The sequence below is a fragment of the Notolepis coatsorum genome (assembly GCF_963971535.1).
Source record: "Notolepis coatsorum genome assembly, chromosome: 1".
Classification (NCBI taxonomy): Eukaryota; Metazoa; Chordata; class Actinopteri; order Aulopiformes; family Paralepididae; genus Notolepis; species Notolepis coatsorum.
Genome location: NC_140165.1, coordinates 64,923,215 through 64,937,809, shown reverse-complemented (window position 1 = coordinate 64,937,809; position 14,595 = coordinate 64,923,215). Strand labels below are relative to the sequence as shown.

The following is a 14,595-nucleotide window of genomic DNA, read 5'->3' as shown; positions in this document are numbered from 1 at the left end:
TTCTATAGCGTGCATAAGTACACATACTATCGATAATCTAGCCTTTATTTGAAAACTATTCATAAATAGGCCGAAAAATTACAACGTGTTTTGTGTATGACCTATCGCTAAGCCACGGCCCCTTTGAAAAGTCGGACAAACAAAGTCGACCGTGAATGACTGTTGACGATGGCCGCAGGTAGCCCTTTTCCTGACTGTCATGCAAGCCTTGCTTCACAGTCACGAAAGGGGCTAGGCCGCGGGAGATTTACCACAGCAGGTAATAGACCTGTTTTTTTTAAAGATAACACAAATATTTCATCTAGAAGCAGACAGAGAGAGTTACAATATGCAGTGGAAAAGTACGTTCATGAGATACATATTTACCTTAGACCTCCATGGTGATGCAAGCATTAGCTATATCACGGGCGCCTGAGCAATGGAGAAAGTGGAGCAGCTGCACCCCCACAATTGAACTTGGGGGGGCAAACGTGTGCTTTTGCACCCCCACTTTTTGATCATATGAAACATATGATATGTCCCCCCCCAATATATAAATGTAACCATAACTACGTAATTTCAATCAAATTAATAATACGCAATGACACTTAATAGCACGTTTTTAAGTTTCCAAAGATTGTGACCCCCCTGCCCCCCCACATTTGAATGGTTTGATCAACTGTCTCCCACAGCCCCTCCCTCCCCCAGCAGTCAGTGGCGCATGCTGCAGGTTTCTCACATTACATTCACCCTGAATGTTGACGTTATCCAGGTGAAAAGTTAACTTGATTCAAGTGAGGCATTGCAATCCTTGACATAAATCATTTGATGTATAGTCGTGCCGGACCCCCTCCAAACCACCCCTTGCCTGTCACTTAATAATCTTGTACCCCCACTTTCAACTATAACTAGGCAGCCATGAGCTATATATAACGTTAGCTAGCTACTCTCAAGCATTACTTACAGTTGACTTGATTGAAGATTACAAGAACTATGACGATAATCCACGATTACTACTATTGCTGATACATTTTAGTGGAGAGGGGAGCTATATTCAAGTACCAGCTAGTACGAGCAGTGTTCTCAAACAGTAGCCTATTTATTTTCTCCCCTTCTCATTTCTGTTGAAACCATAGGGCACCAGGGTACTGTGCACACATCATTGGGCTCATGTACAGTTTAGACATTTCTCGTGCATAAAATGAAGACACTGCCTCCTATACAAGTCGGCCACAGCAGTGGCATAAACCCAGAGGGAAGAAGGTAGCAGGCCAGCCTATAACCTCTGCAGTGGTGGCAAAAGTGATCCCCACCTACACTCCTAACAGGTCATTTCAAAGCACAATAAAAACACAGATACATTTGGTAATAAAGGCAAAATGGTGCTCATTCACAGTTTATTGAGAAAAAAAATTGCACTGTCATGCAGTTTGATGTGAAAGAATAATAGCCTAGGCACAACATCTGATTTTCTACAGTGAATAGTTAATACTATGCATAACACAGTTAACCGTAACATGTATCTTTCTGCCTTTAGGAAAGAGTCAGGAATCAGTGAGGAAATATATAAGACACAGAGGAATGAGAGGCACACCTATAAGCTACATCGTTAACCAGACCCCTATTGGTAGCAGTAGGTGGAAAGGGCTACCCCATTGGTTGTGGCTTGAGCTATCAGGTAATGGTATTCTTGGCTGGAAGTTAGACAGCATGCTCACAACATACCAGATCTGGTTGATGTTTGTCAACCTTATGTTAGGGATCCTCTCTGACACAATTTTTTATTTCTTTATCTTTGATATAGCACGTTCAACATGTATCCTGTGTGCAGCCACTTTTTTTTGTCAGGCAGACATCTGTAGAGGGCATCTGCCTTTTTCCTCTGACGAAGGGTGGGATGTTTATTTCAAGTCCAATTTCTTGTAGGTCATTTTCAATAAAAAATTCTTTATTTACCATAAGCCCATCCCTTTCCTGCAGATAGCCATGTTTAAGCAGATTTTTCATTAGCTTAATAAAGTTGCTCTGCCTAACTATTTCTTTGTCAGACATAGATCCAGTGAAAAGAGTTGAACAAAATATTACAGAACCTTGTGGATCACATGCTATGAGGGATTTCAATGTGTTTGCAGACTTGTAGGTTGAGTAGCTTTGGAAGTTGGGGTTTAACTCTGTACAGTCTAATATTGCCATCGTTGTAGGAAATTCCTCTCTGTACTTTCCTGGCATTTGTGCCATTATTATGTCTCTATGAGGCCATGCGGGTAGTTCCCCTAGAACTGTGAACATGTAGTCCACCCATGCGTTGAACAAAGTACCAACACTACGTTCATCAATCATAAATCTAAATGCCAAATCTTTTAAATCATGATTTTGTCTCAGTTTCATAAGAACAAGCAAGAGCTGCACACGCAGGGGCATTGTGTTAATTTGCTAATCACTTCTGCTATATGTCAATGGGACTGAAGTTTACTGTGCTGTTTCACTGCTAGGTATACTAAACACAGTACATAGATTGTTGGGAGAGGTGAATGAGGGGCGAAAGAAATGAGAGGAGAGAGGGATAAGAGGAGACTGCAGCTCCCACTGTTGCAGCTCCCACAGACCAACCCAGCAACATCCCTGCCTGTATCCTCTTCCTGTACCAAGACCATTCCTGTACCAAGACCAATAATATGTGATAAAGGTCAAACAGGCTTGCTTGAGGTGAAATGTCCCTTTGCAGCAAGGGACATGATGGTAGCAGAGGCAGCCACAGCCATAAAAGATGTCTATGTGCGTAAAGACGGAGGAGACATGCACATCTCAGAGAGGCACAACTGTTACTACCAAATTCAAGGGCAACTACTACTTAGCGGACTCAACTTCTGTGACTTTGTACTTTTTACAAGAAGAGATATATATATTGAGAGAGTTCACAGAGATATTCAGTTCATCAATGACATGATTGTAAAGCTGCACACATTCCATGATGCTCACTTTAGTCCAAAAACATAAATCAGACCTCTTTCATTGTCACTCATGTCCTGTCTTGGGTTGACCTGTGTCGTCTCTGTGAGGGCTGTAACATCTCCAGCACACCTCATTCTGTGAAAAAAACACAAAAAGCTGAGTATTAGCTAAGCATAGACAGATAATAATAATAATAGTTCATTTATGGAGCATCGTTCATACATAAAATGCAGCTCAAAGTGGATTTTATTGACAACAAACATAACAACTTTGACATATCAACATTTGTATTTGCCTTGTCAGGGATAAAACGAAAAGTCCTCAGCCCTCATTTATCAATCTGACGTACGCACAGATATGTGCGTAACCCGTGCGTACGATCATTTCTAAGCAAAGTGTGGGATTTATCAATTTGAACTTGTGCTTGACTTTGTGCCTATATTTAAGCACAGGTCGGACCATGCGTAGTTGACGCCGGTGGTAGAATATATTATTACAACAAGGAAATAAGCACTGACTGCGCTCCGCGTAACTCAACTCGTTATTATTTTGTGCATATATTGCAGAAATACGGGAACGTTTTGATTATATTTAAAAGGCTTTGCCATTGTTAAACGTAATAAGTGGAACCCCGAAGCTGTAAGCAGAATACAAGTCATATGAACACCCACGATATAGTGTTCTTCACCCTTCCTATAAGAAAGAATAAAAAACGCATTGCAACGAGAATAGACTGAGGTTATTTGTTGAGTGTATGTGTAGACAAAACCCTTGCAATAAATGTGTCTTAAATTAATGAAAAGCATACATGCTCTGGACACAGAGTATATATCGTGTGGGTGATATCATGACTTGTATTCTGCTTACAGAAGTTCACTTATTTAGTTTTACAATGTCAAAGCCTAAATCAAAACGTTCCCGTATTTCTGCAATCTATGCGCAAAATAATAACGAGTTGAATTCTAACAAAGAACGTATTACATGCTGGTAGGCTATCATAGAGTAAACTATGATATGAATATGAATATGATATGATATAAAGGTATACTGGTCCGTCCGCGAGGATATCGAGGACTCGGATAGCCATTTGAGAATATAGGCTAAAGCGACGGCCTATAGCCTATACATATTATTTAATGTTTTCATAAGCGTAAAGATACAACAGCTAGATTAATGATCAAGTTAGTTTACTGTATGCAGGCTTCGCAGGGCTGTGTGTTATTATATATGCGCAAATTACTGTTGCATAATGTAGGCTGGCTGCTATTATATGTAATTCATATAGGCTACCCAATACCAACAACAAAATAGATTGTATCATATGCCTCTACACACATTATATTATACACATCATATTATATCTTGGTTCGGCAGCGCCTCTGTGAACAATCTCTCAGTTTGCTCCATCAATAAACAAATCCAGTAATGTGAACGGGATTCCACTCGGTCAATTTACAGATAATCCGCGATGCGCATTTTGGCTGATAATGTGCCGGTGGCCGGAGTCTCATTCAGGCCTAATTGTATTTAATTCAATTGTAATGTTATTACTGGGGTATCTAAAACATCACAATGCAGATCAGGGTTATCCACTGAAGCCATAATGACTCTGACCAGAAGTACCACGGGCTCATGACGAGCGCACATAATAGGCATTGTAGAGCGCAGAGTTGGCCTGCTGAAATTGATTTAATTTCAGTCATTACAGTGCTTAATGTCGGGTCATCTTGTCATTTATTTCTGTCAATGTGCTGGTTCTGTAGCAGGACTGGGTCAGTCAACATCCTTGGCTCCCGGCGCACCGAAGATTATACGTTCAATTTGTTGGTTGGACCTCGGTGATCAATCTCGCTCTCAGTGAAGTCTCTCAGAGTTTGCTCGGGTTAGTCCATTTTTCCACATTTCATGGGGGTGTTCCATTACCGTATATGGTTAATCGGGGCGGTTCTGGTATGCAAATACGTGAAAGTGTGCACGAGCCTCAGCGTATAGAGCAAGGTGATATTTATCATGACAGGTGTGCGTAGGACCTGTGTACACACGTGTGATAAATCCCGTTTTTTTTGTGCGTGCACACATTCTAAATTCTGTGCTTAAGTATGGAAATAGAACATTTTCTAAGAGAAATTGATAAATGAGGGCCGGGACTTATTTACATCGTTGTCCCTGTTGTACTGGTTTCAAGTGGCACTATGGCATCTGAAGTGCATTGAGCATTCTTAGTGCATAATCTAAAGTGCATGTAGTAGAATTCATGTTATTCATGTTTATTATAAAAAAAAACATCATTCATGCTCATTGGTGCATTAAAAACAATTATTTTCATCAACAAAGTGCATAGAGACATTACTCATCGTTCGCCAGAGGTTCACCAGGTTCACCAGAGGGTCCTCCGGTGGTTATAACAAGTTTGTCCTCCCTGCTTAACCTTATTTTTGAACCCATTAATATGGATTCTGTCTTGTTGCCTAGATGCAGTGACAACCTGTTGTCAGTTAGCCAGTTCTTTATACTATCAATGGTGGTCACTACATTAAATGACTATAACTATAACTGTCCTTGTTGGTCATCATTTTCACTGTTATGCACCTGGCTGACTGTAACGTTACCTTTTTTTGGGTGAGGGTCTGTGTCTTTTCGGAGCAGACACGAGAGCCCGGATGGGATCTGGATTTTCCAGAGTTGGCTTCCCATCTCTGAAGTGCTTTGGGGTGAAAAGACAGTTAGCAAAAGTTAGCTAAATACACCAGCTAACTAGCGAGGACGAAAAGTCAGACGGCAAACCTTGATGTTGATAACACTGTAGCTAGCTAGCTGGCTAACAAGTTGGCAGCTAACGTTAGCTAGCTGGGCTGGATATACGCTAGCTAGTTGGCAGTCAAAGTCAAACGTTAGCAAACTAATAGTTTGGTCTACGTTTCTAATACATGCCGTCAAATATTATGTTATGAATTGACCTTACCTTTGAGCAAACATAAGTGTCCTTGGTAATGGTCTTCACATTCAGTTGTGTATGTGGTCGACGACACAGCAGAATCCACTGCTTGCATTTCCAGAGTTTTCTTTTGGGCTTCGGAAAAGGTATGAAATATACTCCTCCATCCAGTCTTTCAGGGTACCTGGTGTCCGAATTACAGGTACCCCACGCACAGCGTTTCACCATCAGATATTATCTAGATAATAACATATAAACTGAACTCTTCACAGTGGTTTCGATCACAGACGTTTGGTTTGATGCGCCCCACAAATGGCTTTTCTGGTGATGTCCGACTTTTTTGCCAGCGAGGATTTTAGCTGTGATATGATTGGACAAATTCTATTTGGGGCGTGGTTTAGCGACAGGTCTATTCCTGCAGAATTCTTTTTTCTGAAAGTAAAAAAAACAAGCGTTTTTCAAAATGGTATAAAACGGAAATGAACCGATTAAAAAACAATCCGTTTCGACAATGTTGACTGCAAACAAGTCATTGATAAGCGACGGGCGTATTAGACACATAGCCATAATTTAAGATATAGTTTATGCGTTCGCAAATATGATCGCCCTCCATTGACTACAGCGTTGGCACTCAAGCGCCTATTTCTGGCATCCCCTGCTGGCACGGAAAGTGTTAAAGGAACATTTCACTTTCTTTGGAAACCTGATTTGTCACAAACTGGGCAAGTCATTTCCAAAAAGCACTGGCACCAGTATTTATTTTTTGAGATATTGGAAGTGAAAATTTAGGTTAGAATGTCCCTGGAAGAACATGGGGTTAGAACATCCCTAGAACATTCCTGGAAGAACATGGGTTAGGATGTTCCTGGGAGAACGTGGGTTAGGATGTTCCTGGAAGAACGTGGGTTAAGATGTTCCTGGAAGAACGTGGGTTAGAACATTCCTGGAAGAACGTGGGTTAGAACATTCCTGGAAGAACGTGGGTTAGAACATTCCTGAAAGGAGCTACTGTACAGTCGATGTGATATGAGACTTACTAACAGACTTGCTAACAGACCAAGACAAATTGCTAACATTTTCTAATATCTGAAGAACCAAAATGCTTTTTGGACTGAAATGCTTCCCAGTTTGCGACAAAACATATATAATCTATATATATATATATTTTTTTAATTATCTTTTTCCCCCTTCTTTTTCCATTTTTCTCCTATCCCAATGTTAGTCGTTATGCCAATTCCCAATCCCCTTCCGGGTCGTTGCGCACTCTACCCCCTACCGTCAGTCTGGGAGGGCGGAGACTATCACATGCTTCCTCCGACACATGTGTAGCCAATCAACCGCTTTTTTTCACCTGGCAGCGTGGACTCTCACTGAGAGAGTGTAACGTGTGGAAGGTCGCACTACCTCTCCCAGATCCTTCCCTCGCTGTGCAGGCGCCCCGACCGAACTGTAGGAGTCGCTGTTTACAACGACCAGGACCCACCCACGCCGGCTTCCCACCCGCTGACACTGCCAATTGTGTTAGTGTGGAGGGTCGGCCAAGCCGGAGGCACCACAGCCGGATTCGATCCCACTGGCTCTATGGTGGTAGACAGACGCGTAGTCCGCTGCGCTACCCGGCCGCCATATAATCTATATTTTATACACAGTTTAATCACTTGTACATTGTATATTACTATTGCACTTTACTGCTATGTTTGCACTCTGGTTGGATGCCAAACTTCTTTACGTTATGTGCTGTACTTGTGCTGTATAATGACAATCAATTAGAATCTAATCTAATCTCAACAAGACACAGGTCCTCCATGGTGATGTGTCCCCCCCCTGGTGGTGAGGTGTGAGTACCGCGGGCTGAGGTCTTGCGGGGCGCAGGTAAAGCTGACCACGGGGATCTGCAGGGTGGCCGGCCGGGTGGGATCACTCGGGGGTCGGAAGGGCCTTGGGGGCAGGAGAGGGGATCGCAACGGGGAGCGGAGGGGCGAGCTCACGCCTCTGCCCAGTCGGACCAGGGGGGGCATGGCGGGCAGCGGGGAATCCAGGGCGGAGCAGGAGCACTCGGACACGGAGCCCTCCTCGTCTTCCCTGATGGAGGGGAGCTTCTTGACGAGCCCTCCGTTGCTCTCCCAGTCCATCTGAGGGGGCGGAGAGGGAGGAGAGAGAGAGAGAAAGAGAGAAAATGAGAACAACAATATAATAATAATAATAATAATAATAATAATAATAATAATAATAATAATAATAATAATAATAATAATAATAATAATAATAATTAATAATAATAATAATAATAATAATAATAATAATAATAATAATAATAATAATAATAATAATAATAATAATAATAATAATAATTAATTGCATTTATATAGTGCTTTTCTAGACACTCAAAGCGCTTTACAATGAAATGTCCTCCTTCACCACCACTGGTAGCACCCAACCTTGGCCTATGCAGGCTCAATGGCTGCCATACACTGGCACCCGGCACACATCACACTACACAATGGCTGAACAGCTCAGGAGACAGGGATTGATATCAGTCATTGTTTATATTACAGAAAAGAGAGGAATTGTTCATAAAATGGATTCAAGAGAACACACCAACAGACTGTTTATTAAGTCAGGACAAACTTACAGATATAGTTGAGTTACAGATATTATTAGTTATGTGCAGGCAAAAAGCAGAGTATTGTCAGAAAGCTTGCGCCTCATTGGGAAAGACCGTTCACAAGTTGCGGTTTTCCGTAATTTGGATCTCATCATGCTTTGAAAACAATGTACATAGTAGCTCTAAAAAGTTTCCACGGTTTGATTAACTCTGACTCAGTCTCATCATGCCCTCGTAGAGCCAGCCCTTGGCCTCAGGTGATCCGTGTTATGCCCAGGCGGCATGTAACTTGGAATGGAGTTCCAGGTCTTGGCAGCTCTCACGGAGAGGGCTGATTTGCTAAATGTACTTGTCCTTAATGGAACAGCCAAGTCACCCAGTACAGCAGTTCTGGTGAACCTGGAGGTGAAAAATCGGAAAGTGGGGGTGGGGCTAGACCATGGAAGATTTTGAAGACCAGACTGGCATCGGTTAGTTTGATGATGCGGCGTGATTGGTTACTGCCTGCAGTCTGGAATGTTAAAACGGCCACCACACCTACTGCCATTGACACCTTGGTTGGCCAGCCCTTGCGTATTGTCACCACCGGGCTGCAGCAGCCCACACACACACAATATCGTAGCCTAGGCTGCCTATAATAATGCGCAGACTGGGGCTGCTGGTTTGGGTCGGCATAGCCTGGCCTTACATACCCGCGGCCTATGCATTCATTGTTACCTGGTGTGTCTCGTTAGTTTCCCTTCATATTCTCCTGTGTGTACAAACCCTGTCAGTCGATCACCAAACTGTCCATTACAGGGCTGTACAGTGCAACGAGGACATCGCATATTGCGCCAGAATTTAGCCTGTGCGAGTAGAGAAAAATATTTGGGGGCACCCTTGCGAGTACTGTGGGGCGGCGTGGCTCAGGGGTAGAGCGGGTTGTCCAATGATCCAAGGGTTGGTGGTTCGAATCCCGCTCAAGCCCATGTCCATCCCACTGCCGTTGTGTCCTTGGGCAAGACACTTAACCTACTTGCCTCGTATGAATATGTATGCATGTGAATGAATGTTGGTGGTGGTCGGAGGGGCCGTAGGCGTTGATTATTCGCCACGCTTCCGTGAGTCTGCCTCAGGGCAGCTCTGGCTGCAATTGTAGCTTACCACCACCGGTATGACTCTGTATGAACGAATAATGGACTCTGTGAAGCGCTCTGGGTCTCATGAAGAGCGCTATATAAATCCAAGTCATTATTATTATTATTATTACTGATTTCAACCCTTTAATTTGCATTTCACTCCTTTTTTTTGAGGAATTTAAATGTCGCAAACTAATCTTGTTGGCCATTTTCTATATATCTCCTCCCTCTGTCTCTTTCCGTCTGCCCGAGGAGCGGGGCTGTTAGTTACACACTTGCGCTACTCTAGTCGCTCACACTCACACATGCACATACGGGTACTTGAGAGGTGCAGCTGTCCGTGCTGAAGAAGAGCAGAGCTCATCATAGTGGAGAGAACGAAACGTTCGGAAAAAGCATGCATAGCGCGACCTGTGTAACATTAAGTTACACTGCTATCTCCTATCTTAACGTTAGCAAGCTAAGTGTAACTGAGGGGTTACAAAACCCTGACTGTATTAAAGATTGTGATATATTAAACCACTACTAGTTATGTACTTTAATTACTGGCCAAACAGTACATCAAATATTGATGGTGAACACCCACACAAGAATACGGCATTGACACATAAATTATATTGGAGGGTTATTTATTATTATTAAGCAACGTTAGGTTACAGATTGAGAATTAGAGTCGCGCTTGTATGGCGAAGAATATACGTAAAGTCAGTCAAGAGCATAAGTCAATGAGAATAGTAGGAATACTATGATGGGTCTAAGCTGACGCCACCTGTGGTATAGCAATTATATGGGCCACACCGGTACCAACTGGAGACACTGGGTTCCCTCCGGGGTGTAAAGCCGGGAGGGGTAGAGGAATGTTCGGGTACCCAGTCTGAGTCAACGAGGAATAAAGAGGCTCCAGATACAGGAGCCGGTGCTTGTACTCCCTTGATCAGCAGACAAAAGCAATAGTTGTAATCCAATATGCTCGACAGCATTGACGACAGCTAGCCAGCCCCTTCCACGAGGCGGGCCCGAGTGGTGATCCTCACGAGGTTAAATCCCAAACGACAGTGGAATCAACGGTGCTCTTCTCCGGTGGTCACGGTCCCAAAGCAATATAATCCAACCAGAAATGGTTCTGCATTCGCCGGTGCCGATTCTCCTGTGTACATATCCAACGGTTCTCGCCTAGGACTCCTCGGGTGTGGGCACGGATTTAGGCCGCACAGCCTGGATAAGTGCACTAGCTAAAGACACGACGAACCGATGGTAATGCTGGTCACGGAAGAACTGTAGCCGCACAATATACAATAAATGATCGACTATTACTTCACATTAGATTAAGTCGAACTCAACGTTACTGCGTTAAACTCTGACACTTTAACATTCTATTCGCACGCGGTTCTCAATGCTCTATTTAGATGCAAAGTGGCTCACTTCACTGCACGTTGACTCGTGGTGAAGGCTTTACTAGGTTTTGGTAAGGTACTGCCGTTTACACCTGCGCCGTATTTATACGTAAGTGAATATCTAGTCCCAACCTCAGTTCTTGTCTCGTATTACTACGCAGACTCTGGGCATGTACTGACATGCCCGGAGTTGCCTTTGAACTTGCCGTTGGGGGCTTGGTCGTTGGCGCCTGGGGCCGCTGTCCAATAGGAGAGCGAATATTACTCTGGTTTGTACGCAGGTAAAGATATTCCGTGTATATATATAAATAATATACAAGGTATATCAAACGATACATATATATATTCAGTTTAATCTGGCCCTTCACAACACTAAGCATGCATGGCGCGACGTGTGTAACATTAAGTTACACTGCTATGGTTAGCAAGCTAAGCATGCATAGCGCGACGTGTGTAACATTAAGTTACACTGCTATCGTTAGCAAGCTAAGCATGCATAGCACGACCCGTGTAGCGTTAAGTAACTTGTGTTCCGCTGGGAAAGACCGTTCATCACTGCATACAACTTGGTTTAATCCAAATATCCATTCAGAAACATTGTATTATGAAATAATTCTGGGATGTCTGACTATTTCCCTATGCCTTGTTTGGTGCGAGTTCAGCTGACACTGTTGACACGCCCACTATGCAAAGCATGCGCTCTCACACACACACACACACACACACACACACACACACACACACACACACACACACACACACACACACACACACACACACACACACACACACACACACACACACACACACACACACACACACACACACACACACACACACACACACACACACACACACACACACACACACACACACTGCTCGGGTCTTGCATCCACTCATGGAAAATACAGCATCAGGTTCTAAAAGTATCTCTACTAATATTATATTGAACCGTTGGTAGCACTTTATAATAACACCCTGTTATAATACATTTATAAGGTATTTGTAGATAATGAACTAATCATGAACAAACCATTTATATACATTCATAAATTATTATTAAATCATTTATGACTATATTTGTATACCATTTACAAAGTATTTATAACGCATTAGTGGATAATGAACTAATCATGAACAAAACAATTTACAACTGAATAGTACATCATTTGTAAATGTACTCGTTTAAAATTCGATCTGTTGGTAACTTTTTTCCAAATGATCAACCTTATTTGTTCATTATTAGTGCAACATTTAATAATGATATCTAATGTGTAGTAACACATTTGTAGATGCTTTGAACGACTATACCTCCATTTATTTGTTCATGTTCAACAAATGATTTGTTAGATAGTCATAAAAGATCTATAAATCATTTGCAGATGCTATTGTGTGCCCTAATCTAAAGTGAACACTATTCATCATTAACAAATGTGTAATACAGTTTGTTCATTATTTGTTGACTTTTTCATCACATGTTATAAATGTTCTAGACAGCTTTCGGATCCACCCTTCTTTGTGAAATCAAACAGTGACAGAATTAGGACTATAGATAAATGCAATTTTATTAACACAAACAAAGCAAAGCAAAATACCAATACACATTGTTTATTTATTTAAAAGAAAATGTGTATCTTTTGACACTCCTCACATCTTTTGACACTTTCTCTACTGTGTGGATTATTTTATGACTAACTAAAAGACTAAATGCTTTGTAACAGTCCTCATATTGACATGGTTTCTCTCCTGTGTAGACTCTTCTCTTTTGACTATCTGTATTGTACTTTTCTGATGTCATGAAGTATTCGGCCTAGAGGACCATGACGATGTTTTCTAGCAAGCCACTCAATGACTGCCAGGTGGTCTTCAAGTGACTGCTCTGTGTGGTTCCCCCTGAGTCTCCACACCTCTGAGTCTCCACACCTCTCCTTATATGTTCTCCAGGCCCCAGCCATCCTGTGTTTCGGGGGAAATGGCAAAACAAGAAAGAAGAGATTGACATTGATTCAGAAACATTTATGATGTGAGCAGAAATTGGAGGTAATTCATTTTCATTAATCATGGTTGAATATACTGCATCCATATTTTTCCAAAATGGTGACATGGTTTATGGTTATGATGACCAGCTTAATAATTTGCAATGGTTAATAGAAAGGTACAGGCTACTTGCCTTTCTTTTATGTCTGAAGTGACTCATCGATCACAACAAAGTGTCTTTCCCCCCCCCATGCACTGTCCTTTTCTTCTTCTCAACTTCTCCATCGCCTTCACACAGGCCTGTCTCGAGGCCATGTTTAGACGGAGAGTCTCAACAGAAACCGCAGAAGTCGTCTTGCGGTCTCACTTTTAATTTTGCGTTTAGACTAGTGTTTTGGGAGGGAATTCTTCGTGCAGACGAGGCTGTAAACGTCACAGGCATGCGCCAGTAGCCTAGAAGCGTAAACAAAGCGAACAAGCATGTCTGATTCTATCCACGGAGATCACCACATTGGCAGTACTTTTAAATACACAAGAATCAGTCCAGTGGCTATCACATCTAGTGACTGGAGCCACTGTCTGTGAGTGACTCTGCTTTGGTCCAATCACATTCCCCCACCCACAGTCTGCGAATCAGAGACAGAGTAGGGCGGGTCTTCACAGCACGCTTGGTTGTTCAACTACCTGAGGCAGTGTAGCGTATGGGTTAGCGGGGCTCCGTCGTCTCGAGTCGACTAGACTTTTACAGCCTCGTCTGCACGAATAATTCCCTCCCAAAACACTAGTCTAAACGCAACATTTTAAGTGAGACCGCAAGACGACTTCCGCGGTTTCTGTTGAGACTCTCCGTCTAAACATGGCCTTGAGACAGGCCTGCGTGAAAGCGATGGAGAAGTTGAGAAGAAGAAAAGGACAGTGCATGGGAGGAGGAGACACTTTGTTGTGATCGATGAGAGTCACTTCAGACATAAAAGAAAGGCAAGTAGCCTGTACCTTTCTATTAACCATTGCAAATGATTAACCTGTTCCACCTCCAGGGTCGGGACCGAACCCTAAATGACATTATGATCATAGATCCATATTTTTCAGAGTGATGCAAAACATTTGCGATTTTAAAATCAAACGTTTTCAAGTATTAACATCACTAACATGTCACAAAAGCATGTAGAATGTATATGATCATCAATACGTTAGTTTAGCAATAGGTTAAATGTGTTAAAAGATAGTTTTAAGTTTTCGTTTTTCGATCGCCATTCCAAGCTTGGAAAAAAATAAAAAATTATGAACCATGGAAATTGTACAATTTTTTCTGCCATTTTGTAGAGGACATGCATGGCTGTCGACCAGCGTTGGAATTTTTCCGAACTACATTTCCCTTCAAGTTCTATGGGGGTTCAAAGTTCAGAGTTGAATTATGAATATGTCAATAACTGTTATTATTCGCGATAATAAGCCACAAAAGGTAAAGTTTCTGACCAATATTGAAATGCAGTTAGTTTCTCTTCCCTATTGTTAGCATGTAGGAACAATTAGATCTGAAATTAGTTTCAAACAGTTGCACTGTGGGGAAAATAAAAAAGTACACTAGATTACAGTAGATATCATTATCTGTTCTTATGCACGCCTGGTGATACT

The 14,595-nt window shown here is 42.2% G+C and overlaps 1 protein-coding gene across 1 annotated transcript in view; it reads right to left on the bottom strand.

Annotated features, from left to right (window-relative positions):
• LOC311235920 (voltage-gated delayed rectifier potassium channel KCNH8-like) overlaps window positions 1-14,595 on the bottom strand; it is a gene marked incomplete at its 3' end in the record, with an annotated part of 374,679 nt that overhangs the window by 13,149 nt on the left and 346,935 nt on the right. Inside the window, exon 11 of the mRNA XM_084323448.1 lies at window positions 7,712-7,998. Coding sequence (XP_084179574.1) covers window positions 7,712-7,998 — 287 coding nt within the window. The remainder of the gene's footprint in view (window positions 1-7,711; window positions 7,999-14,595) is intronic.